The sequence below is a fragment of the Lutra lutra genome, chromosome 8 (assembly GCF_902655055.1).
Source record: "Lutra lutra chromosome 8, mLutLut1.2, whole genome shotgun sequence".
In the NCBI taxonomy this organism is placed as follows: domain Eukaryota; kingdom Metazoa; phylum Chordata; class Mammalia; order Carnivora; family Mustelidae; genus Lutra; species Lutra lutra.
Genome location: NC_062285.1, coordinates 62,073,294 through 62,099,726, shown reverse-complemented (window position 1 = coordinate 62,099,726; position 26,433 = coordinate 62,073,294). Strand labels below are relative to the sequence as shown.

At 34.9% G+C, this 26,433-nt stretch overlaps 1 protein-coding gene across 1 annotated transcript in view; it reads left to right on the top strand.

Annotated features, from left to right (window-relative positions):
• Positions 1-26,433, top strand: part of ARID2 (AT-rich interaction domain 2) — a 166,670-nt gene that overhangs the window by 97,495 nt on the left and 42,742 nt on the right. The window contains exons 7-16 of the mRNA XM_047739727.1: positions 2,086-2,152; positions 2,246-2,496; positions 2,823-2,919; positions 3,016-3,225; positions 4,073-4,240; positions 10,690-10,771; positions 12,681-12,815; positions 13,487-13,683; positions 13,953-16,816; positions 25,198-25,346. Of these exons, the coding sequence (XP_047595683.1) occupies positions 2,086-2,152; positions 2,246-2,496; positions 2,823-2,919; positions 3,016-3,225; positions 4,073-4,240; positions 10,690-10,771; positions 12,681-12,815; positions 13,487-13,683; positions 13,953-16,816; positions 25,198-25,346 (4,220 nt within the window). The remainder of the gene's footprint in view (positions 1-2,085; positions 2,153-2,245; positions 2,497-2,822; positions 2,920-3,015; positions 3,226-4,072; positions 4,241-10,689; positions 10,772-12,680; positions 12,816-13,486; positions 13,684-13,952; positions 16,817-25,197; positions 25,347-26,433) is intronic.

The window sequence follows — 26,433 nt, the reverse complement described above, 5'->3', positions numbered from 1 at the left end:
CAGGAATTTTATTCTTTTATTTTCATATTCCTACACATCTTTATTTCTCTTTCTTTATTATTTGGAGTGCTGCTTAAATCTGTAGGTTAACATCTTTAAATTGTTTTAGAAAATTCTTTGCCCTGTCTCTTCAAATCCTGTTTCTGCCCATTCTCTCTCTTGATTCTCAGGAATTCCGATTATTCTTATGTTAGTACTTTTCACTGTATGTTCTGTGTCTTGTATGGGATTTTCCCCCAACCTTTTGCCTCTTTATGCTTCCAAATTGTATTTTCTTCTACACTTATAGTTCATTCTTTCTTGAGTTGTATATAATCAGTCATTAAATTGAATTTTTCTTTTCAGTTGTAGAATTTCTCTTTCATTCTTATAGTTTTCATTTATTTGCCAAATTTTTCAATCTCTTATTTCTTTGAATTTATTATCCATGATCATCAAAAATTCCATGTCTGATATCTTTGTTATTTGAATTTCCTATGGGCCTTTTTTTAAATTTATTGAACATAGTCTTTTTTTCTTCATATGCCTAGTTCTTGTTTATTGTTACCAAACATTCTTTTTCATGAGTTTTTTTGAACAATTGATCCTTTTCCTGGTGGACATTTTCTCAGACTAGTGGCTTTAAATGTGAAAGAATCTTAATTACAAAAACTAAATAAAGTTATTTTGAAATATCCACATGAGAATGTTTAGAAATAAAAAGTGAACTAATAGTCCATGCATTTCTTTATTAGTGCATTTCTAACAAGGTAATACAATTACGTGTCATAGACAATTTCAAGTTATATTTCATTTTGTATAGTTATGTAGTATAAGGTCACTTGATTCTTAGCCTGAAAAAGAACATTGACCACGGATGTTGGCTCATCTCTTCTCACATTTGAATCAAAAACAGTTTACAGATATGGAATACTGGAAAGCAAGTCAAATATCTGGGTTAAAAACTTGGGGAACACAACTTCACCACTTAAATATTTGATTTTATTCTAGATGTAGATTTGCTCAGTAACTAGCCGGCAGTGTCTCAGGCACGTCTATAAACAGGAATACTGTGATTGTGTGCTGTTTAATGACAGAATTAATGACTGTCATAATTTTCAGATACTAATGAGCATAAGCACTATTTCTAGATACTTGCCATAGCTGTAAAATGATCAGAAAATATCTGTAATTCATATTGGTGACATACCCCAGGTACTGCTACTATTACTTGTTTTTTTGTCTAACATTCAGCGTTGAAGGCATTGCTAAGGAAATACCAAATTTTAGTTAGAGGTTAATGAACATAAAGATATCACTGTTTCCCTCCATTTAATTTCACAGATGCCCTAATTTCTTTCACAGACCGTTTAGAAGTCTGTGGACCCGAGCTTAAGAATCCCTAATCTGAAATGATACCTTATTATTTAAGTACCTTAAACTTATAGAAAGTTAAGTATTTATGTCAATTAATTAAATAGCACATAATGATGTCTACATGGATTTTTAAAAGTACAAGTTTTAGGGGCACTAGGGTGGCTCATTTGGTTAAGCGTCCAACCCTTGATTTCGGCTCAGGGCATAATCTTAAGGTTGTGAGATCGAGCTCTGAGTCAGGCCCTGTGCTGACCATGGAGCCTACTTAAGATTCTCTCTCTCTCTCCCTCTCCATCTGCCCCTCCCCCATCCAGTTTCCTTCTCTCTTTTTAAAAAAAAGGAGAAAAAGATTCCTTCTCTCTCTCTTTTTCTTTCCCCCTCCTCCCTTATTCCCTCCCAACCCTCTCTCTCTCCCTCTCTCTCTGTAAATAAATAGAAATTTTATAGTTTTATAGTAGGTGTGACTATTTTTTTTTTTTTTAAGATTTTATTTTGACAGGGAGAAATCACAAGTAGGCAGAGCAGCAGGCAGAGAGAGGGGGGAAGCAGACTCCTTGATGAGCAGAGAGCCCAATGCTGGGCTCGATCCCAGGACCCTGAGATCATGACCTGAGCCGAAGGCAGAGGCTTAACCCACTGAGCCACCCAGTGCCCTGCGTGACTATTTTTAAAGTAATAGAATAGTTCTTTCAAATGTCAGAATTAAGTATAATCATTTCTTAATTACAGTTTTGGAAAGACATTGTTGATGATAATGAAGTACGTGACCTCATTTCTGACAGAAACAAGTCTCATGGTAAGACAGGAAGAAAAATTTTAAGTAACTTTGAAATATCAATAATAATAAATGAAATATCAATTTAAGTAAAATATATGTGTTCTATTATAGAAGGTACATCAGGAGAATGGATTTGGGAATCTTTATTTCATCCACCTCGAAAGCTGGGCATTAATGATATTGAAGGACAACGGGTACTTCAGATTGCAGTGATTTTGCGAAATCTTTCCTTTGAAGAGGGCAATGTTAAGCTCTTGGCAGCTAATCGTACCTGTCTTCGTTTCCTATTACTTTCTGCACATAGTCATTTTATTTCTCTAAGGCAATTAGGCCTTGACACGTTAGGAAATATTGCAGCTGAGGTAAGCATGTGACAGTAACTTAAAACAGTTTTGATAGTTAGCAATGATATTTACTTTAAATTTTTAGTATGTAGCATTATTGTATTTGTTATACTTAGAGAATATGAAAGGCTTACAAATAGTTTTGCCTAACTATGGTATCACACACTTTTTTGGAAAAAATATTTGAAATGATGCTCCAGATTTAGTGATGGTTGTTCCCACAGTAAATTTTTAAAAACTTGGGCAACACTGTTAAAAAAACATTAAAAAAATTAATTTTTATTAAATTTGAAATATACAGCATTGAAGAGGGCTACCTCAATAATGTCCTTTCCATTTTCCAGCTTCTGTTGGACCCTGTCGATTTCAAAACTACTCATCTGATGTTTCATACTGTTACAAAATGCCTAATGTCAAGGGATAGGTTTTTAAAGATGAGGGGTAAGTACTTACTTAATTTTCTCATTGTATAATATGCACAGACTTTTTACCATCTATTAAAAAATAAATATGTGTTTGTGTGTGTATGCTTTTCAGGCATGGAAATTTTGGGGAATCTTTGCAAAGCAGAAGATAATGGTGTTTTGATTTGTGAATATGTCGATCAGGACTCATACAGAGAGATCATTTGTCATCTCACTTTACCTGATGTGCTGCTCGTGATCTCAACACTCGAGGTGCTATATATGCTCACAGAAATGGGAGATGTTGCTTGCACAAAAATTGCAAAAGTAGAAAAGAGCATAGGTAAGATTAAACCAAAGAAACATTATTTTCTTTATTGAGGAAAAAATGTTTAATGGGGTGCTATACTAAATCACAATTGGTATTTGGGGTTTACTGTTTATTTTGAGGAGTCATTACCCTTTCAGACACACATGTTTGTGTTATTCGTTCTGCCTGTTTTAGATTAGCAAGAAACTTCTGTCATATAGGGACCAGGGTGTTTGTGGCTATCAATAACTCCTCTTCCTTTCTTTATTTCTGTTACTACTTATCAAATCCAACCAAACAACCGACAAAATTGCTATAACTCTGAGGAGCAAGTCTTTCTGTTTCAAATGGTCAGCTGCTACTATTAAGCAACTGAAGCTGAGTGAAAAACTTTCCTTGTATTCCTAGAAGGTGCTGGTAATGGTATTATTCTTAAAATTAATCAACTTACCACCTCTTTAGTGGGTTGTCAGTTTTAAACACAATTATGAAAGTATGTTAACATTTACTCATTGATTAGAATGATTTCTATCTTGGGTATAAATACTAAAACCAGAGTAAACAGAGATTTAGCTTGAAATTATTAGTGAGAAATTAAGATGTCACTTTCCATATCAGTGGCTCCTAAATCTGGCTACACATCGGAATCAGTTGGGAAACTTTTCAAAAATAAAGATACCTAATCCCCATCTCAGAGCTACTAAATCAGTCTTCAGAGATTGAGCCTAAAAATCTTTTTCAAAGATCTACAGATAATTCTGATGTACAGTGGTTCAGGGACTGCCATCTGAGAAGCAGTTATTCTGTATAGCATGTGTTTTTCAGCAATGTCATTGTTTGATAATATTACTAATAACTATTGGTTTTTAATTTATTTTAGACATGTTAGTGTGTCTGGTTTCTATGGATATTCAGATGTTTGGTCCTGATGCACTAGCTGCAGTGAAACTCGTCGAACATCCAAGTTCCAGTCATCAAGTTTTATCTGAAATTAGGCCACAAGCTGTAGAACAAGTCCAAACCCAGACCCATGTAGCATCTGCCCCAGGTTAGTGTTTTTACATAATGTTTTTCATTATGGTTACTGGTATGTAAGATTTAATACTAAAGATAAATGTAAATGTGCAGTATAGGGGACTGATACTGTAATAGTGGAATAGGCTAAAGCTGAACTTGAATATGAGCTTTAATTTCTTAGATATTATACATTCTAGGACCAGTAGGACCAAAGTAAGCACAGAGGAAGAATAGTATGATAGATTTAAAAAAAAATTTTTTTTGAGGAGTGTGAGGGATTAGATATTTACAATTGTGAGAGCAATATGAAGTACCCTGATGAACTTATTATTTGCAATTTGGGTCTCTGGAAATTGATATGCCAAGAATAAGTTAATCGTATATAACCTTATAATTCTCCCAGCTGGTCATCCAAGCACATAACTATAATTCCTCCTAATACTTGAACCAAAAACCACAGAATCAGAGCCTTGGATCAGACACACATGTCTGTACCTGCACTTGTGCACCCTTCTTAAGGTCCCTTGGGTCAATTCTGTTTAACTCAAATGTCTTTCATTAGAATTCATAGCTATCTAATAATGAGCATTCTCTTCAGTCCTTGGACTTCTTTCTCCTGGCTTGTTATAAGTCGTCATTTTTATATTTTAGCACTCTCAGCCTTTTTGGGAGTGCTTTCTCTACCTTCATTTGTCTTAACAAAACAATCCACCTTTCACCTCATGTGCTCTTTTCCACCTCCCACCATTCCCAAGACATTTCTCTTTCCCTGTATTTTTTAACAGAGGATACTCTTTTAATAGAGGATATTCTTCTCAGTTGATCTTGTTACCTCTCCCTTGCAATTAATATGGGAGCCATGTGGCATGTTTTTCTTCAACTTCTTAACCCTTCACTTATAAACTTATTAGCATCTGAACTCATTTTCCTTCAACTTCCACTTGTCTTCAGAGATGTCAGATTCTGAATCTGTGCTCTAAATATCAGTCTCCTCGTTCCTATATCTCAAGCCTCTTTTTCTTTACCTGCTTCTTCCCTTCAGCCTAGAAATACATTTAGATCATCAACCTCCCTCACTATACTTAATTCAAAAATCTCATTATTTTTTACCTTTAACTACTGTGTCCATTTGATCCCCAAATCTTGTTGAGTCTTCCTAAATACCCTGGCTTCTTCAGTTGCCAGTGCAGTGCCCCAGTTCAGACTTCCATCACATCTCTCAGCTACTTGTTCTCCTGTCATTTAATCATGATCTCAGTCTCTCCTCTACTCTAACTCATAGGATCACAATTATATACTCTATTCACATGAAAGGTATGTAATATGTATCACATATTTTATTGATTTCCACTATGTCTTTCTGAAGTTTATGGTAGAGTTGTATCATATGGGTATTTAACTTCAGCTTGGTGTCAACTAACAGGATTGGACAAACAATGAAGCATGAAAAAAATAGGAATTTGACTACTAACCTACTCTGTAACTTTAACCCACAGGTAATAACATACTGACGAGTCAGTGGTCAAATAATAATGTTTTCTCAACCTTGACAAAGAAATGAAACAGTTCTTTTTACCAGTTAAGTGGATAGTAGGGGTATATTTCTATACTCAGAGAAGAAATTAAAGATTAAATTAACTGAGGGCTATAGAGAAACTCTGTTCAACCAAGAGTTAGAGGAATTAATAAATTGTCAGTGATACACTGAAATAAAATGGGCCATTTGAAGAATATTTAAGGGTAATTTTGATGGAAACTACTGATTTTGCCTCCTCACTGACCAGTGACCTCAACAAATAAACCCATCCCCTCAAATAAGATTTGGCCCTCATTTGGCAAATGGACAAAATTAAACGTTTAGAGTTTGTGACTTGTATGTATATATATATATATATATATATATATATATACGTATATATATATATATATATAGTAATTCATTGATAGAGGTGGGAATAAGCCTCTAAGGACCTAAAAATTCACTTTTGAACTGGTGAGCATTTTATTACTTGCTCATAATGAATGACAACTTTTAATTGTTTGATTAGTTATCATTTATAGTTTGTCCCCCACCCCCATCATTTGTTTAATACTGTTTTTTTATGGAATGGTTGTCTTCAGAAGTTTTGCTCACTTCCTATCATGATGAAAACTTAAGTAACCTTTCACCTGCTTTTAGTTTGACATCTAAATTTCTTCATTATAATTTGAATAGTTTTAAGTAAGATTTTTTATGTATATTAAATTGACATTTTAAAATAAAAAGTACTTTTTGTATCCAGTGGAATCTTGATAGTTGCCATCATCCATTTTAAATACACAGACACTTAATACCAAATTTTATGGTACCTTCTTTCTCCTTGAACTCATATCCACCACTCTATCCGTACTTATCACCTATAAATGTAGACATTTTAACTTCAGTTTCGTGTTACTCTATAAAGTTTTAAGTATTTAAAATTTTATCATTATAAGTTTTAGAAATAAGCAATACATGAAACAACAGGACATGACAAAGTAGCTATTGGAAGTTCATCTCTTAATGAGGTGGTTCTCTGGAAAGTGTTACTCCAGTGTATCCCAAAATGAATGTTTTTTTAATTGCTAGAGTGAAACTGGGTTCAACATCAATTCTACATTCAATCCATTTTTCCTTTTTATAGATTTAATTTGAAAATCTAGTTCACATCAATAAATACCTAAGGATAGAATTTACAGTTCTTTGAACTTCAGAATTATCCAAAATTCTTAAAATTATATTTAATGATCTTCTGTCAACTTGAGTTCTTTGATATGTTGAAATCAAAGAATTAACATATGACTCATAAAAGAATATGTTGCCCAGTCATTACATTTACTTTTAAGTTTTATTGGAAATATGTCAAAAAGATAATTAATAAGATATGACTGTAAAATATACCTGCTGACTTTTGCTTAGATGCACCTTGTTTAACCTGATATAGTCAAGAAATATTAACACAGCAGTTCCCAAACTTAAGGGTGCCTCAGAATTGGCTGGTGGGCTCACACACTGATTTCTAGGCTCTATACCCTGAATTTCTGATTCAGGTGGACCAGAGAATTTTAATTTCTAAACAAGTTCCCGTGAGATGCTGATGCTGCAGGTCAGGGGACTATGCTTTGAGGACCACTGGATTAGGAAAATTGAAATATTCAAGACCAGTACAGTTTTTGATAAGGTACTTTAATCATGTGCTTTGAGTACTTTTTTGTAAAAACCTTAGAACTGCAGATTTCTCCCATTCAGCTACAGAAAATGTCTCCCATATAACCTAACTGGTAAAGTTAGTCTTCATTATCAAAAGTATTTTGCTTTAATCAGTCTCACTTTTCATTACTTAAAAAAGGTCCAACTTTATTTTTCATTCCGAGAAAGTATGGTTAATAGGTGTTCCCATGACACCTTCCTTACTTCAGAATTCTAAGACAGTTAAACGAGCCATGATCATGTCATCTGAATGAAATAAGATGCCACCACCTTCAGTATTTCTTTAAAAAACTTTCTGTGCTTTACTTATACAAGATTCTGACTCAAAAGTAACACCTTTTTTTGACAGTAGATAGAAAATAGAGGAAGAAAGGACATTAAGCAAAAATTGTCATCACTTTATATCTGAATTCAGAATATACCAAAGGGCCAGAATACTCCTTATCTCATGCCCAACATTGCCCTTAACTATAATATATAAAACATCATAAAATATAGATAGGAACCCCTACCATAATACCTTGGTTAAACGAAGCTTTGTGGATTCTAATGATTCTAATTCTCCCTTTGGTGTCCTAGAGGTTTTTACCTCTCGCCATCATCGTCATTGTCATCATCATCATCATCATTATCATCATCATGCTGACAGTTATATAGTGGTAACTGTGTGCCAGGCATTGTTTTAAGTGACTTATATGTAAACTCCTCTAATCCTCATAATGACCTAGGAGGTCAGTGTACTTTACTTTTCCCCATTTTATAGACAGGTTAATTAACTTGCCCATGGTTACACAGCTAGTAAGTGCTGGAACTCTGTCTAGAACCAGCCACTCCGACTTGAGAGCCATGCATTTAACCATACCTGCGTTGCTATAAAGGATGGATGAAAGTTAAGACTTTCTGTTCCAAAATGGGAGAAGAGCAGTTTTAGAAAGGAGTATATACAGAAGTTGAGCATCTGGGAAGTGATTCCTTTAAAGATTTTTATTTATTTATTTTGAGAGAGAGAGAGAGAGTTGGGGAGGGACAGAAGCAGAGGGAGAGAGAGACTCTCAAGCAAACCCCCCACTGAGTGCTGAACCTGTCTCCGGACTCAATCTCAGGGCTCATCCCACAATCCCATGACCCTGAAAATCATGACCTGATCCAAAATCAAAAGTCAGATACTCAACCGACTGCGCCACCGGTGCCCCTGGAAATTGATTCCTTTTAAAGTATAAGTACCTTTGAATCACTTGGAATGAATCTTTAGGTATCTTTCCCAAGGGCAGTGCTTCTCAGTTTGTAGCCACTTTTATAGTAATTCTGTGTTTCCAGTTTATCATCTTAATTTAATTGTGGCTGCTTTATTCTTCTTTATACATTATTCATAAAATTTTTATAATTTCAACATAATTACTGATATTTCGCTCAACTGGTCATTAATTGATTCAGGAGATTTCAGTCCAAATAGATTATATTCTCTCGTAGTACAATTGATGAAGAAAAAGGAGGAAGATTTCCAAGTGGGTTAAGGCCCTGCTCGGATATTTTCTGTAATGGCGTTACCAAGTTAGGAGAAGAAAAGATAAGCTGGGGTTGCACCAGGAAAATTTTTGATTGTAATTATTTTGTTCTGTTAAGAAATGTCATAGTATGGGGGCACCTGGGTGGCTCAGTGGGTTAAAGCCTCTGCCTTCAGCTCAGGTCATGATCCCAGGGTTCTGGGATCGAGCCCTGCATGGGGCTCTCTGCTCAGCGGGGAGCCTGCTTCCCTTCCTCTCTCTGCCTGCCTCTCTGTCTACTTGTGATCTCTCTCTCTGTGTCAAATAAGTAAATTAAAAAAAAAAAAGAAATGTCATAGTATGTCATAGTATGGTATCTGAAATATGACAGACCTGGATTCAAATCCAGTACCTGGCTGTACACAGCTCTGCCATTTCCATCATGTGTTCCTTTGTAAACTTAATCTCTGAGCTTTATTTTTTTCCTTAGCAAAATGGGGATAATTAAATTTAGGCCTATAAATAAGATTAAAACAAACCATGTTTTATAAGTGTAAATAGCTTAATACAGCGTAAATGTTCAGTAAGTGACTGCTATTAGCTTTTATCCCAGTGAAAGCTTGGGGTTTCATCAGACATTAGTCAGGATGGCTTTCGATCATTAACAGATTGGAATGTGCTGTGGAGCTCCTTGGGTTCTAGTAATTTTAGAAATACATTTGTTCTGTTTGAGGATTCTGAGCTTTGCTAAAATGTTATTTGAAAAATAGTGGGTACATTTTATAAGTTTAAAAACTAAAATAATGCTGATGAAGCAGTATAATTTTTAATTTTAAAAATATGTAAGATTCATATTTAAATCATCATAATATGGCTAAGTATATTATCATATTTTTATGTTTTCATTAGTTCTTTTATATACAGCAGAAAAGAAAACATTTATTTTTCTACATATCTGATCTACTTGTTAGAAAATAATAGATGATCTAACTTATTCATCAGACTTGAATTGTTTTAAAATATGTCATAAGTAAAATCTCAGAAATTGGTATGTGTTTTAAGATTAATAACTAGTACATTTTTAAATGAGCCATCAAGAGCCATACCAAGAGCCATCTTGCCTCTCTCAGGACAAAAGGTGTACTGGAAAACTATTATTACAACAGATTTTTTTCTCCCAGAAGAATAATCTTACGAAAATTCTTTCTTGAATGTAGGACTTTAAATTAGTTCATACTTTTGTTCACCTTTTCCCAGAAGTGTTATATATATGCCACTTGCAGAGTTAATATTAATCTTTTAAATTCAGAAGTGAAGTGATTATTTCTGATACTGTCTTCTTCTATAACTGAACTGATTCTTATTTACTGATGCGTTGAGCTGTGTGACCTTGGGCTGGTTTTTTTAATCACTTTGAGTCTCAGTTTCCTTATGTGTACCCATCTCACAGAAGAATTAATATAAATAAAGTATTTAACTCAGTATCTGACCCATGGGGAAAAGAGTTTATATTAGCTGTATAATCCATATTATTGTTACTACTTGAGTGATAGTAAAGAGTTTATAGAAAGCATCAAAGACAGTGCCTGGTATGATATGTGCTCCATTATAAGTTTCTTTCTCAAATTTGTGTACTTTCATTATGTTTATGCCCCTTTTTGAAAGGTAGTCTTTGTGAATATTAATTGTTTCAGTGTCCGTGAACTAAAATGGCATGTAGTGACTAAGTGTGTACCAATGATGTAGCTAATGTATTTTTTTCTTTAGCTTCCAGAGCAGTTGTAGCACAGCATGTTGCTCCACCTCCAGGAATAGTGGAAATAGATAGTGAGAAGTTTGCTTGTCAGTGGTAAGTGGTTTATTTCTCTTAAGGCTTTATCCTTGGGAAGAACAAAGCAAAAGAGAAAAGGAAATGTATTTCAACAGTCATCCAGAATGGTTTATTCTGTATTTCTTTTTAGTCAGAGTGGAATATCATTTATACAGAGAATGGACAATGTAAAATCATTTCCCCTGCATTTTAGAATAATTTAAAAGAAAAATGTTCATCAGAATCTCCAGAATTAAATTACACCATTTAACTTCTTTTCAGAGTAAAATTTGTGTTAAAACGTTATCTTTGACTTCGCAGAAAATAGGATGTGTCAGATTACAGGATTTTTATTTCTTAAATTAATATTTTATTAAAACTGAACTGGACTGTCTTTTAAAAAATGAAACAGATTTTGTTGTTAAATGTCTCTTCTTTTTCATCACAAGCGATACTTCTTGTTCATTGATAGTTAGTTTTTCTTTTTTCAGAGTAGTAGGGGGAAATGAGTCAAATGATACAACAGCTAGTGGGTTTAAGTGGAAATAAGCAACTTGAAAATATTTTATTGAGAAGACTGACTAGTTACATATCAGCCACTTCCTGAAAAAAATAAACTGTAGACTTGGTTAGATTTCATTTTCTCGTGGATGGTAGCTTCCACAGAGTTATAAATTCCAACTTAAATTCTTTAGAAGATTAATAATAGATTGAATAGAGAAGATCACTTTCTGATGATGTACTACTTTAAAAATTTTCTTTCTCTGATCCCTTTTCTCCCATTCTCTCACATGATTTGTCTCCCATTCCATGTTCTGTCATTCTGTGTTCCATATTTTTGGTACTTTCATATCTTTGTTCCTGTGGCAGTTTTCTCTAGACTTTTCCACTTTGCTTAAAATCAGGTTTATGGTTTTAAATATCTCTAATCATTTTCTTTTTCCTCACCTTATATATTTTTACACCTTATACTTAATGAATCACTTCTAGTAATACTTGGAAATGTCTATCTTCTACATTAAAACCAAAAAAAAGTTTTTTGTATCTAAGGCTTTTGAAAACTCAGTACTCAAAGAATTATGAAAGTTGGAAAAAGGATGTACCACATGCACAGTAAAATGTGTGTGTGTGTTAGGTATGGATTTGGTCTTCTAAAGCCCATTTGTACATTTCTGCTAGTTCTAGTGAGGAGGGAGAGAATCATTTTAAAATTAAATCATAAGTATTATTTGATTCAGTTTATATAAACAGCTATAAGTTGGCCTGTTATATGTATAGTAAGTCCTAGAAGAGAATCCTATGATGATAATTCAGCCTCCAGTCCTAACTGATAAATAGATGGAAGTCACTATATGAAAAAGACAAACTGAAGTTTGAATTAATTTGTACTGCATTATGAATAGAAATTTCTGAAATGGGGGAATGAAAGTGTGAGGTGTGGGAGAAGTATGATTATCTTAAAGAGTAGTTGAAAGCTTAGGTAAGTTTTTTTTCTAAAGGGATTTGCTCGAAGAGACAACAAAAGTTTAATTTTAGTTCAGTTTTTCTCCCATTTTCCATGTCTCCAATGGAAATAGTTCATTATTGGGAATTTCTGTTATATTTTAATTATTGCAAGACAGGAAATTTAGTAAATATTGATTGAATGAAACTTATTTGTTGCCAACAGACCAACCCAGTTCTCACTGGAGTGTGAACATAATTTTTATATTTGTTGTTAATGATTTTTTTAATACTAAAATAAATGTGATTAAGTGGTCAATCTCCTTTTGTTTAGTTTCATCAGTCTAAAACCTAGCATGCATTTTTGCTAATAACATGATAGTGACATTTGATAAACAGGCATAAATATTTTTTATAATACATTGCCTTCAAATGGTTTTACTATATTTAGCATCAACTCTCCTATAATATACTGCATAATGCCATTTATTTTTCTCTTTTTTAGGCTAAATGCTCATTTTGAAGTAAATCCAGATTGTTCTGTCTCTCGAGCAGAAATGTATTCTGAGTACCTCTCAACATGCAGTAAATTAGCTCGTGGTGGAATCCTAACTTCAACTGGATTTTATAAATGTCTTAGGTAGGATGCATAGTAGTTAACTTTAAACAAAGTTAATCCATATCACGTAGAACATCTCTTGCTCTTTAGAGAAAATACCAACCATCTGTCTAATTTGAAATATTTCTACTACTTGAAGTTTCATCTTGGCTAGGTTGTTGTGAGATAGAAATTCAAATACAAGGGGATTTTGTAAATCTAACCTGGTATTTGTGTTTGAACATTATGAGGCTTATCAAAGAAAGAGAAGGGAGAAACTTTTTTCTACCCACTTTAAAGACATGAGTTAAAGACTCATGTGTTAAAAGTTAAAGACATGTGTTAAAGACATGAGTTTTGTCCTTTTAAATCTTGAATAATAGTCTAATACTCTTAAAATATCAAGGTTTTTGGTATTATGCAAAGTTCATAAAATAGACACTACCTAGATGCAGCTTTTTTGTTAATTATATAGGGTATAAACTTATTTAAAATCTTAACAATGTTAATAAATAATGATTTTTAAAATTGGAGAACTGATGTTTTATATTTTTTCTTTGCTTCCCACCTTTGCAGAATAGAACTGTATGAATCATACTGGTTCGTACATTTGTAGTAGTAAATATACTACTGCTGTTCATGTAAACATTGTTAGAAGTCTGTTTTTTGCTTGCGTGCTAGTTAAGAAAACTAAGTGTGTGTGTACTTTACAGAACGGTCTTTCCAAATCATACAGTGAAGAGAGTGGAGGATTCCAGTAGCAACGGGCAGGCACATATTCATGTAGTGGGAGTAAAACGGAGGGCTATACCACTTCCCATTCAGATGTACTATCAGCAGCAACCAGTTTCTACTCCTGTTGTTCGTGTTGATTCTGTTCCTGATGTATCTCCAAGTCCTTCACCTGCAGGTATTAATTTTTGAGTTTTAAGTATATCTAATTTAACAAAAAAGCAAAATGAAACTGTATATTTTATAAATTTGAAATGTATAATTTTCCCTTGTGTTTCCATTAGCATATTTTGCTTATTCTGTTACTTTTACCATATTTAATATGATGCAAAGTTGTTAGATGTTAATTTTTTAAAGTAATTTTTTCTTGTATTAACTAATAAAATGCCTATACGCAGTTCTCAGTCATTTCATTATGAATTTTGACTTTTTCCCTCCTTTTTTCAGGAATTCCTCATGGACCACAAACTGTAGGAAACCATTTTCAGAGGACTTCTGTTACCAGCCAATCTTCAAATTTGACTGCAACACAAATGTCTTTTCCAGTACAAGGTGTTCATACTGTGGCACAGACTGTTTCAAGAATTCCACCAAATCCTGCAGTTCATACCCACCAGCAGCAAAATGCTCCAGTGACTGTCATTCAAAACAAAGCTCCAATTCCTTGTGAGGTCGTTAAGGCTACAGTAATCCAGAATTCTATATCCCAGACAGCAGTTCCTGTTAGCATTGCTGTGGGAGGAGGAGCTGCTCAGAGTTCTGTGGTTCAGAATCACAGTACAGGGCCACAGCCTGTTACAGTTGTAAATTCCCAGACATTGCTTCATCATCCATCCGTAATTCCACAACAGTCTCCATTACACACAGTGGTACCGGGACAGATACCTTCCGGCACTCCCGTGACAGTAATTCAGCAAGCTGTCCCACAGAGTCATATATTTGGCAGAGTACAGAACATACCAGCATGTACTTCTACAGTTTCACAGGGTCAACAGTTAATCACCACATCACCCCAGCCTGTGCAAACTTCATCTCAACAGACATCTGCTGGTAGCCAGCCACAAGACACTGTTATCATAGCACCTTCACAGTATGTGACAACTTCCGCATCCAATATTGTCTCAGCAACTTCAGTACAGAATTTTCAGGTAGCTACAGGACAAATGGTTACCATTGCTGGTGTCCCAAGTCCACAACCCTCAAGGGTAGGGTTTCAGAACATTGCACCAAAACCTCTCCCTTCTCAGCAAGTTTCATCAACGGTGGTACAACAGCCCATTCAACAACCACAGCAGCCAGCCCAACAAAGTGTAGTGATTGTAAGCCAGCCAGCTCAACAAGGTCAGACTTACGCACCAGCCATTCACCAAATTGTTCTTGCTAATCCAGCAGCTCTTCCAGCTGGTCAGACAGTTCAGCTAACTGGGCAACCAAACATAACTCCATCTTCCTCGCCATCACCTGTCCCAGCTACTAATAACCAAGTCCCTACTGCCATGTCATCTTCTTCCACCCCTCAATCACAGGGACCACCCCCTACTGTCAGTCAGATGCTATCTGTGAAAAGGCAGCAACAGCAGCAGCATTCACCAGCACCCTCACCACAACAGGTACAAGTACAGGTTCAGCAGCCCCAACAAGTACAGATGCAGGTTCAGCCACAGCAGGCAAATGCGGGCGTTGGTCAGCCTGCTTCTGGTGAGTCAAGTCTGATAAAACAGCTGCTGCTTCCAAAGCGTGGTCCTTCGACGCCGGGTGGTAAGCTAATTCTCCCAGCTCCACAGATTCCTCCCCCTAATAATGCAAGAGCTCCTAGCCCTCAGGTGGTATACCAGGTGGCCAATAACCAAGCAACAGGTTTTGGAGTGCAGGGGCAATCTTCAGCTCAGCAGCTGTTGGTTGGGCAGCAAAACGTTCAGTTGGTCCAAAGTGCAATGCCACCCACAGGGGGAGTGCAAACTGTGCCCATCTCGAACTTACAAATATTGCCAGGCCCACTGATTTCGAACAGCCCAGCGACCATTTTCCAAGGGACTTCTGGCAACCAGGTAACCATAACAGTTGTGCCAAATACAAGTTTTGCAACTGCAACTGTGAGTCAGGGAAATGCAACTCAGCTCATTGCTCCAGCAGGAATTACCATGAGTGGGACGCAAACAGGAGTTGGACTTCAGGTGCAAACACTTCCAGCCACTCAGACATCTCCAGCTGGACAATCATCCTGTACTACTGCTACTCCCCCATTCAAAGGTGATAAGATCATTTGCCAAAAGGAGGAGGAAGCAAAAGAAGCAACAGGTTTACATGTTCATGAACGTAAAATTGAAGTCATGGAGAACCCGTCCTGCCGACGAGGAACCACGAACACCAGCAATGGGGATACAAAGGAAAATGAAATGCAGGTGGGAAGTCTTTTAAATGGGAGAAAGTACAGTGACTCAAGTCTACCTCCTTCAAACTCAGGGAAAATTCAAAGTGAGGCTAATCAGTGCTCACTAATCAGTAATGGGCCATCATTAGAATTAGGTGAGAATGGAACATCTGGAAAACAGAACTCAGAACAAATGGATATGCCGGATATCAAAAGTGATTTGAAAAAACCTCTAGTTAATGGAATCTGTGATTTTGATAAGGGAGATGGTTCTCATTTAAGCAAAAACATTCCAAATCACAAAACTTCCAATCATGTAGGAAATGGTGAGATATCTCCAGTGGAACCACAAGGGACTTTAGATGCCACTCAGCAAGATACTGCCAAAGGTGATCAACTAGAAAGAATTTCGAATGGACCTATATTAACTTTGGGTGGTTCACCATCTGTGAGCAGTATACAGGAGGCTCCAAATGTGGCAACACAGCAGTTTAGTGGTACTGACTTGCCTAATGGACCTCTAGCTTCAAGTTTGAATTCAGATGTGCCTCAGCAACGCCCAAGTGTAGTTGTCTCACCGCATTCTACAACCTCTGTTATACAGGGGCATCAAATCATAGCAGTTCCCCACTCAGGATCAAGAGTGTCCCATTCTCCTGCCCTATCATCTGACGTTCGGTCTACAAACGGCACAGCAGAATGCAAAACTGTAAAGAGGCCGGCAGAGGATAATGATAGGGAAACAGTTGCAGGAATTCCAAATAAAGTAGGAGTTAGAATTGTTACAATCAGTGACCCCAACAATGCTGGCTGCAGTGCAACAATGGTTGCTGTGCCGGCGGGAGCAGATCCAAGCACTGTAGCTAAAGTAGCAATAGAAAGTGCTGTTCAGCAAAAGCAGCAGCACCCGCCGCCATACGTACAGAATGTGGTCCCACAGGTAAGTCACCCTGCTCTCAACATTTCTCTTAAAGAGTTCTCACTTGTAAATAGGATAATAGGGGACTGTCCACTGTTGTTCGACACCTCATCTTGAAAAGGTAATTGTGTCAGCTCACCAGTGTACTCGGGCTCTCCGGCTCCTGTTTTTCAGTGTTTTTTTGTAATATTAAACAGTTCTCAGTTGTTAACTTCAGCACATGGTTTAAAGAATCTTTAAAATTCCGTTATTGACCCAAATTAGTAATTTTGTAGACCCAAGATAGAGGAACACTTGCTAATCTGACATCTCTTGGAGAATTTTTTAAATATAAGTCAGTCTCCTTTGTCACCTTTGGGTGGAGGGGAATATACTAAGAGCACTTCAAAAGGGAGATTCTGTATTTGATTTTGACAGGAGTATGTTTTTGTGGCTCTTTTCACCATTCTTTTATAAAAAAGATGAATCCCATAAGTCCTTTATCAGGTGTTTTCCTGTTATATATTGACTTAGTTGCCTTGGTTCTTGAAAGACTATTATAATTTCAATTTCTTTCAGCTATTCTGATATTCTTGCTTTTGTGTTTCTTTACTGCTTTGCCCTCCAGTCAGGTTTCTGTTATCCCCTCTTTAATATTCTACTATCCAATCTCTGTTGTACCCTGTAGTCAATAGAAGTGTTTTCTAGGATTAGTGCTACTGAATTGAGGATTCATTCTACCTGTAAAGATTTTAAGGTCAATCTTGTGTGCCGTTTCCACTGAAACTAGGGGTTTACTAGTTTTAACCTTATTTTCTGGATGACTTTTTTTTTCCTTTCTCTTTCCTAACCCCTACATAGCCAGAACCTTCTGTGACTATTGCCAACTCTGCTAGCACTCTTCTGAGTTTGGTTTCTTCTCCACGCTTTTGGTGTTTAGAGCAGATCTATGGCCATTGCTGGCATTAGTACCAAATCTGGGGGTGGAGGGGGGCAGCAGAATGAAAGATGAAAGAACAAAGAATCCCTTGCTTCAGAACAGTTCATCCACTGATGTGCATCTTTTCTCATGTGAGTGGATAAAACTGGATGGTGCTGTTGGGGACATAATGAGATTTTAATTCATACATTAGTACTGTATTGCTTAGATTTATTTTTATTGCAAGGTACCCAAGTGGGTTGAGTATTCTTTAGTTGATGTGTACATGGCAATTATTATTACTGAGTTTTAGCAAAAAATACTAAAGCAATTTTCCTCAGACTGCTGTAAGTTGAGTTTTTTTTCATTTATTAAACACATTAAAAAATTTTTAAAGTAATATGGTGTCTGGCATACAGTAAGTTGATTTTTATATTTTTTCCCTTCATTTATAATTTCCCAATTCATCTTGATTAGTTCCTCACTCTGTCTTTTCCTCTCAGATTCTCTTATAATAGTTATAATTTCTAAATAGTTATAATAGACTAAGCCAAATGAGAGAAAAACTCCATTACTGTGGAATTATCAACCCTCATTTTTGTGTGTGTCCTTAATCTTCCCAGTATGATTATATTCAATAAAGATACTTAAGTAACAAAGAACCAACAATAATACTTGTTAAGACTAGGACCTATGTTAGGAACTTGTTACTGAAAGCATTTTCTCATTTAATCCTTGGAATAACTCTGTGAGGTAAGAATTGTTATTACAATAGAGATGAGGCTCCAAGCTGCAAAATAATTCACCCAAGGTCACCAACTAATGTGACATGGTTCCAGGACTGAACCACTTGGGTGTGTGTCTGAAACAGAGATTCATACTCTTAACCCACTTCTCCACTATTTTAAAAGATTTTGTTGAAAAGTTCTAGAAAGCCATTTTATATAGAACATATTGAGTATTTGAACTATTATATTACAGAATGTGAGTAGCATTAAATTATAACTTTAGGACATCAATCCTAAAACTTTTTTCTTTACATATTGGACATATATGTATCTAATTCAGTCCATAAAATTACTGCATTTTATTTACATATTATTATTTATTTTATTAAATGTGTTAAAATAAAAAAAATACTTTTTAAAATGTGTTCTTTAATATATATTGTCCCAAAGAGTATAGTTTATTTAAAATGGCTATATTCTTTATTTTTAAAATTAGTGTTTGGTTGGCGGGTAGAAATTTAAAATTTTGCAAGGAAAAAGATAGCATGCATGGTGTCTGTGAGAGTGAGAATTAAAAACTGGGATTCTTACGTGTAACACTTAACATGGTGACTGCTACATAGTTAGGCACTCAGTGATAGTACAGCTGTATTTTACCTTCGTATATAGGGAATAAAGTACCTATAAACGCTAAAAAAGATCAACTGTTTAAGATGGGATCATAAATTTCCTTTGAAGGGTCAGCTGTTGGTCTTCTTAAGAGCCTACTAATAGAAAACCATTTCCATTGTTGCCTAGATTCTTCAGATTTCTTTTATATGGACCTTGATTTAACACATTTTATTCACTATTTGAATTGGTACCTTAAAGGAGTAGATGAAATAGAGGATTTTAAATGTGATTTTTCAGCAAAACCTTGTTATTTCTACCATTTCAAGGGGTCTAGGGATGTTAAGGAGGTACCTGGAACCCAAGGAGGGACTTTTAGATTTGCAGAATGTTCAGGGCTAGAAAGACCGCAGGGAGAAGTCCCTGCTGAGAATAGCCAACAGGTAATCCTTCCTACTACCATTGTTCTTTCATGTTTCTTTTCTCAGTTTTGTTCCCTTTCACTCTGATTAATCGGCTATATTAATTTCATTACAGAAAAAAAATTAGCAGCAGAAAAGGAGAAAGATCTATGAAAGTAAATGACATAACTTCAGATTTTGTGTTTAAATAGTATTTAGCTGCTTAATTCATATAAATACAAAATAAATTTTACCTATTTCAAGACAAACTTCTTTATTTGTAGCTGTTTATTTTAGTCTGTTGTATTTGTAAGTTATAGGATAACTATTCATGAATTGGTATCTTCTGAAGGCATAAAACTAGTTTGGCACATAAAAAAATAAAAATGAATAAAAAAAGAAAAGTAATTATAAATATTTACCTAAAGATTTGCCTTTTTCAGGAGCATGTAAAACACATGTTGAACAGAACAAGAGGTGTTAATCCCATGATCTGAAGACATGCTAGATTCTTGTATATAAAAGTAGTTTACTTAAGGATGTATTTATTTAAGGTGTTTTATATGTGCTTTTCCTCTGTTCCGTTGAACCATTGCTAATTTGGTTCTGTGTCACACTGAATTTTGGTATCTTCCTGGTCCCTTCCTTTCTTTGATAAAGAGCTTGAAGTTATTCAACCCATCAGAATGCAGATCTGTAGCCTCAAGGGGGCAGCATTTAGTCATAGCCAAGATCGTTTTAGCAAGAACCCCAGGAATTATCATTTCAATATTTTCTTAAGAATACTACTGCTTAAATTTGTGGAGTAGTAGCATAAAAACCGAGAAAGGCATTACCACTAAACATAATAATTGTTTTTGCATTTTAGTGTATCCTTATAAGCCAGTCTTGGTATGTATTGATTATCTAGGTTATATACTTCGTAAGAGTAAAAAACTTGGTAGTTTAAAAACACGAGGGAATGTAAGAGCAGAAAGAATCTTAGATATTATCTTGTCCCAAACCCTCATTTTTAAAAATTGAAGTTACTTTCCCACACTCACAAAGATCTCTTTTCCAGTGATTCCTGTAATTGTCTTAATTCTGTTCTCAAAAGATCTATACATTTAGACTAAGTATAAAATACTTTTATTTCACAGAGTAAATCTAATTTTTGTTCCTCATAACTGCTTCAGAGTATCTCTCCTTCCTCGCCTGTGTTTTAGAATATACTTTCTCAGTTTCTTCAAGTAGATCCGAGGTGTCAGGGTGTCTGGTTTATTTGTCATCCTATTTATCTTAAGTCAGTTCTATTTTATAAGTGGCTTTCAAAATCTGTAGCTAGAATTGAACAAACTGTTTCATTACTACCTAGCAAAGAATTTATTTTGAGAATAGATTATGAATTTGTATCTTTCTAACACAGATTGAAGTGTTTAAATTTTATCTTTCTAAGGTTTTTAAAGTTTTTTACTAAGAACATAAGGGTTTAAGAGCCTCAAATCCCAAGTCTTATATCAGAAAATGTTATCACTCTAGGGGCACCTGGGTGGTTCAGTCAGTTAAACATCCAACTCTTGATTTCAGCTCAGGCTCTGTGCTCAGGGAAGAGTCTGCTTGAGCATTCTTTCTCTTTCCTTCTGTCCCTACCCCTGCTTATGTGGTTTCTCTCTCTCTCTCTCTCTCAAGTAAATAAATAAATCTTAAATATTATCACTGATCTAGAATTTTTAGCCATAATTTACTCTTGAAAAGATGATCGAGGAAAGCATCATCTTGAAAAGATAATAGAAGAAAGCAAGGCAATAATAAAACTGCTGCATTAACTTTTTCAGTTAGTTTTACATTGCAGAATAAATCACATAGTTGTTTTGCATCCTTTGTGTTATTTTACTTTTTTGGTCACTCACTGCTGGATTTGTGGCTTTGATTTTGGGGGGTGGCGCCAAAACCTGTAATTAAAAAAAAAAAAAAAAAAGCTCTTCCTCAATAGAGTAGATGATAGAGAATATTCCTCAAGAGGGATCATTCCAAAAACTATGACTTTGAAGCCTACTTTTACCTTTACACTTGAGTTAGTGTTATGGCTGATGATCTAGCAATTCATGGTAAAAAACGAGCCTGGGTGGCTCAGTAGGTTTAGCCTCTGCCTTCGGCTCAGGGTCCTGATCTCAGGGTCCTGGGATCGAGCCCTGCATCAGGCTCCCTGCTGGGCAGGGAGTCTGCTTCTCCCTTTCCCTCTGCCTGCCACTCCCCCTACTTGTACACTCTCTCTCTCTCTATCAAATTAAAAAAAAAAAAAATAGTAAGGTTAAGAAAAAAGTGAACATATAGCCTAAAAGAAATATATTTTGCACTATCATGTAAAAGACCTAATTCTTTTTATTAATTAATTGATATTTGTTTGTTTGTTTATTGGGGGAGGGGCAAAGGGAGAGGGAGAGTGGATCTTTTAAGCAGACTCTGTGCTGAGTGCAGAGTGCAGAGCCCATCGCTGGGTTGGATCTCATGACCCTGAGATCATGACTTGAGCCAGAATCAAGAGTAGGATGATTAACTAAGCACAGGCACCTCAGGAATGTGTAATTTTTTTAATAACAAGAGGAAACCTAAAAATATTCACTCCTGGGAGATGGAGAGGAGAAGGGAGTTGAGGGAAATTGGAAGGGGAGGTGAACCATGAGAGACTATGGACTCTGAAAAACGATCTGAGAATTTTGAAGGGGTGGGGGGTGGGAGGTTGGGGGCACCAGGTGGTGGGTATTGTAGAGGGCACAGATTGCATGGAGCACTGGGTGTGGTGCAAAAATAATGAATACTGTTATGCTGAAAAAATAAAAAAATTAAAAAAAAAATATTCACTCCTATGGTCAAAGGAAATATGAGTCTTAGAATTTCTCATTTGGTATATTTTATAAGTACTTTAATTTTTGGGGTGCCTGGGTGGCTGAGTTGGTTAAGTGTCTGCCTTTGGCTCAGGTCATGATCCCCAGGGTTCTGGGATCAAGCCCCACTATGGGCTCCCTGCTCAGTGGGAAACCTGTTTCTCCCTCTCCCCACCCTCTGTTCGTGCTCTCTGTTGCTATTCTCTATCTCAAATAAATAAAATTTTTTTTTTAAAAAGTACTTTAATTCTTTTTGTTTCAGTGATATATTTAGATCTATTTAATTCTTTTTATCACTTTGTCACTTTGTTTATTTTTTATTGTAAAATTTTTTCCAACATATACAAAAGTAGAGCCAAGAAGTCTTCATGTGTCTATCACCTAGCTTTAAATATTATTAAATATTATTACCATTTGCCTTTTTAGTTTCATCTGTTCTTCACAATCATTTTTTTTTCTTGAAGTACCTTAAAACAAGTATCAAACATTATTTCATTTTGCCAGTAAATCAGAATCTATTTCTCTAATAGTTAAGTACTTTTAACTGTTTAGATCTCTCTCTCTCTCTCCAGTACCAAATCACATCTAGCAGAAATAATAGTGTGTTTAATATTATCTCACATCCAGTTCATTGTTCTCTAGTTGTCTTTTAAAAACAACGTGGGTTTGGTTTTTTTAAACAGCTCGTTTGAATTAAGATCCACAAGTTTTTACACGTTGCATTTGGTTAATGTGTTTTTATTCATTATTAATTTAACAGCTTAGATTAATTTCAGTCATCCTTGCCATATCCCTCATTCACATTTGGGGTCAAAATACCTGTGATTATTTGTTAAATTTTCTATGCGACACCAAATAAGAGTTCCACAATGAAAAAAAAATAGGTTAAAGATTTGTTAGCACTTTTGAAAATAAAAATAAGCTTAATCTACAAATATATAACAAGATATTCAATAAAATACCTAATTTAAGTGGCAATAGAAAAGTGAACCAGAAGGTTCATTCTGAGGGAATTTGATGCTTCTGGCAAATTTACCCTTTAATTAAAATTCTGGGATATTTGTAACTTGTTACTCTCTAATATTTGTATTTGGCTGAAACTGATTCTCTTGGTTACTCCCCTTATTAGAATTTCTTGGATTTTTATTGCAATATTTTCATTTCAGGGAAACAACTTGAGTAATTCTTTTGATAAATAGGCTAATTCTAATGTTACCTTCCATTCCTTTGTCTCTGATCCTTTTTTTTTTTTCTTTTGTCTGCTTTCTCAGCATCAGTTTTTATGGCTTTAAGAATTCCCAGGAGAATGATTGTGAGATCCGTGTTTCCAGCATTAACTTCTATTAATAGACATTTGTAGTTGATCTGCCACTGTCCCCAAAGCAGACTCATTCATTATCTTTCCTCCAAAGTTTAGTTTCCCTTATCTATTTGGACTTCTAGCATATATGTTGCCATTTGTTGAGAATCTAAAACTAGGCTCTTCATCTGTAGTTTCTCTAGTCTTCAAACAATCCCTTATGTTAAGATTTCATTACTTAATAGTTTATAGATGAGAAAACTGAGGATCACAGAGGTTAAAGAGATTGCCCTGAGTCACATAACTAGTTTAAAAGGCAAATTGAAAGTTTGAGTACTGATGTGTCAAGCTAAAAAGTCCACACCCTATCCATGGCACCTGTTTTCCATGCATGCATATGCATGTATATGTTTTCTCACTGACCATATTATAAAATCTTAAGTGTGGGGCCAGATCCTATTATGGAAACAACTTCAATCATATCCCAAAAGTAGATTTTCTTTGTCTTAGAGCTTGGAACTCAAAGAGTCCTAGGACTTCACATTTCTAAACTTTTTTTCAGCATTTTATTCTCTTTTTTCATTTTTATGCTCTAGCCTTATAGCTTACTGTCTTTTTTCTAATTATTATGGATTTTAATCTGATGTTTGCAGAAATTTTTAACTAGTTTTGCCCAGCTATTTCCAATATTACCTTATAAGTGAATGAGTATATTTAATAGTTTTCCAGAGTTTAAATTTATTGCCATTAAACAATGCTTTGAAAATGGTGTGCTACCATTTCTATATGAGAAATTCATTATTATTTTTCCCTTTGTGATATGCTATGAATGAAATCTGAGTTAAGGTTCAAAGAAAATATTTTGCCTCAAATTGTTTTAAGCCATATTATAATTATGTATTTTTCAGAGAGAAAGGGATAGGCTACAGAAGAAGAAAATATAGCTTATATTTAAAAGACTTCTGAATTAGAATTGGAATTAGAATTCTTTTACTTGTATTGTCCATCAAAAGCTGAAACTGAACAACTTTAAAGACTAAAGTTGTTAAAATGGCTTACTATAAAATAATATTTATAACATTCTATTTATGGTTACTTCATTTTTAACATCAGAAATTTTTTTGCGTTTTGCTATGATTGTTTTATGTTGTAGTCATTAAAAAATCTGAAAGGAAATATATGCAAAGAAAGATTAATTTGCAATTGATTCGTTCTTGTGCAGAATGTATGTAAGTAAATCAATGAGTGCATTTATAGTAGATTTATTCCTCATTTTAATCTATAGTTTTGTTTCTGCCTAATTTATTGATCTAAAATTTCTTAATTCTAAATAATTTATGTCCTGTAACATTAACAATGTGATCTTGCCTTTGTGGTTCATATGAAATAAAAGAATCTTTCCTAATTATTTTTATAAAAATAATTATCTTTTTTAAAGAATTTTTAAGAAATAATTACTAACTACAAATGTAAATGCTATGTTAGAATTGCATAACTAGCAATGTAATCATAATTGTCATTATAATCATTTATGCCTATACTATAAAATATGAATGTCTTTTAGTGTCATCTCACAAACTGCGTGGTTGTGTTTTTTCACAGAACACTCCTATGACGCCTTCACCAGCTGTGCAAGTACAGAGCCAGCCTAACACTTCCCAGCCTTCTCCATTCAGTGCATCTAGTCAACAAGGGGATCCAGTGAGAAAACCTGGACACAACTTCATGTGTCTGTGGCAGTCTTGTAAAAAGTAAATGGAAATTTTATTTGATACACATAAATGCTCTTTGTTCTGGAATGCTTTTATATTTACATTTCTGTCATCTTACTTTTATGAAAAAATTTTTTTGAAACCACTGAAGTCTTTTAGCAAAAATACTTCCTGTTAGGAGGGATGTTGATATAGGTCCAGTGGCACCTGAGCTAAAAAATTTATATAAATGGTAGAAAGAGCTTCATTGCCTAATGGTAGGTTATTGGGGAATGCGTCTCAGTATTAGTTTTTAACAAAAGAAAATCAGCTAAGTATTTGATTTCATATTTGGCTATGAAAAGAGATAGGTTTTTTAAAGTAACTCGAAGTTGGTGGTAGCTATCAAATTTTTGTAGCAACTTAAAGATAATAATCTGTTAGGAAGAATGATTTGTCTTAAATTTGAGTTTGGGTTGGACACCCCATGAAAATTATTTTTAAAGCCATACCATCCCACCATGTAATAACTAAAATGAACAGTGAGTACAATTGAACTTCCTAAAACAGGGCTTTCTTATGAAATGCTTGCAAATAATGTTGGTTAAAATAAGATAGTTCTTTAACAGTGCTCAGCCAAGACCCTTTGTTTTGTCGCTTTTTAGATGTCTAGGACTAAGGCACTTGTCTTAATAGACATAATACCCTTCATTTTTTTGGATATCAAAGTTCCATTTCACTTTAACGGAGAGCAGTAATTACCATATTCTTTTAAAAATTATATTTGCTGTTCATAATTTTTATGATATACTACAGCTGTACTTTTTTTCTTTCTTTTTTTTTTCTTTCTTTTTTTTTTAAATTTTATTTTTTATAAACATATATTTTTATACCCAGGGGTACAGGTCTGTGAATCACCAGGTTTACACACTTCACAGCACTCACCATAGCACATACCCTCCCCAGTGTCCATAATCCCACGCCCCTCCCAACCCCCCTCCCCCCATCAACCCTCAGTTTGTTTTGTGAGATTAAGAGTCACTTATGGTTTGTCTCCCTCCCAATTCCATCTTGTTTCGTTTACTCTTCTCCTACCCCCTTAACCCCCCATGTTGCATCTCCTCTCCCTCATATCAGGGAGATCATA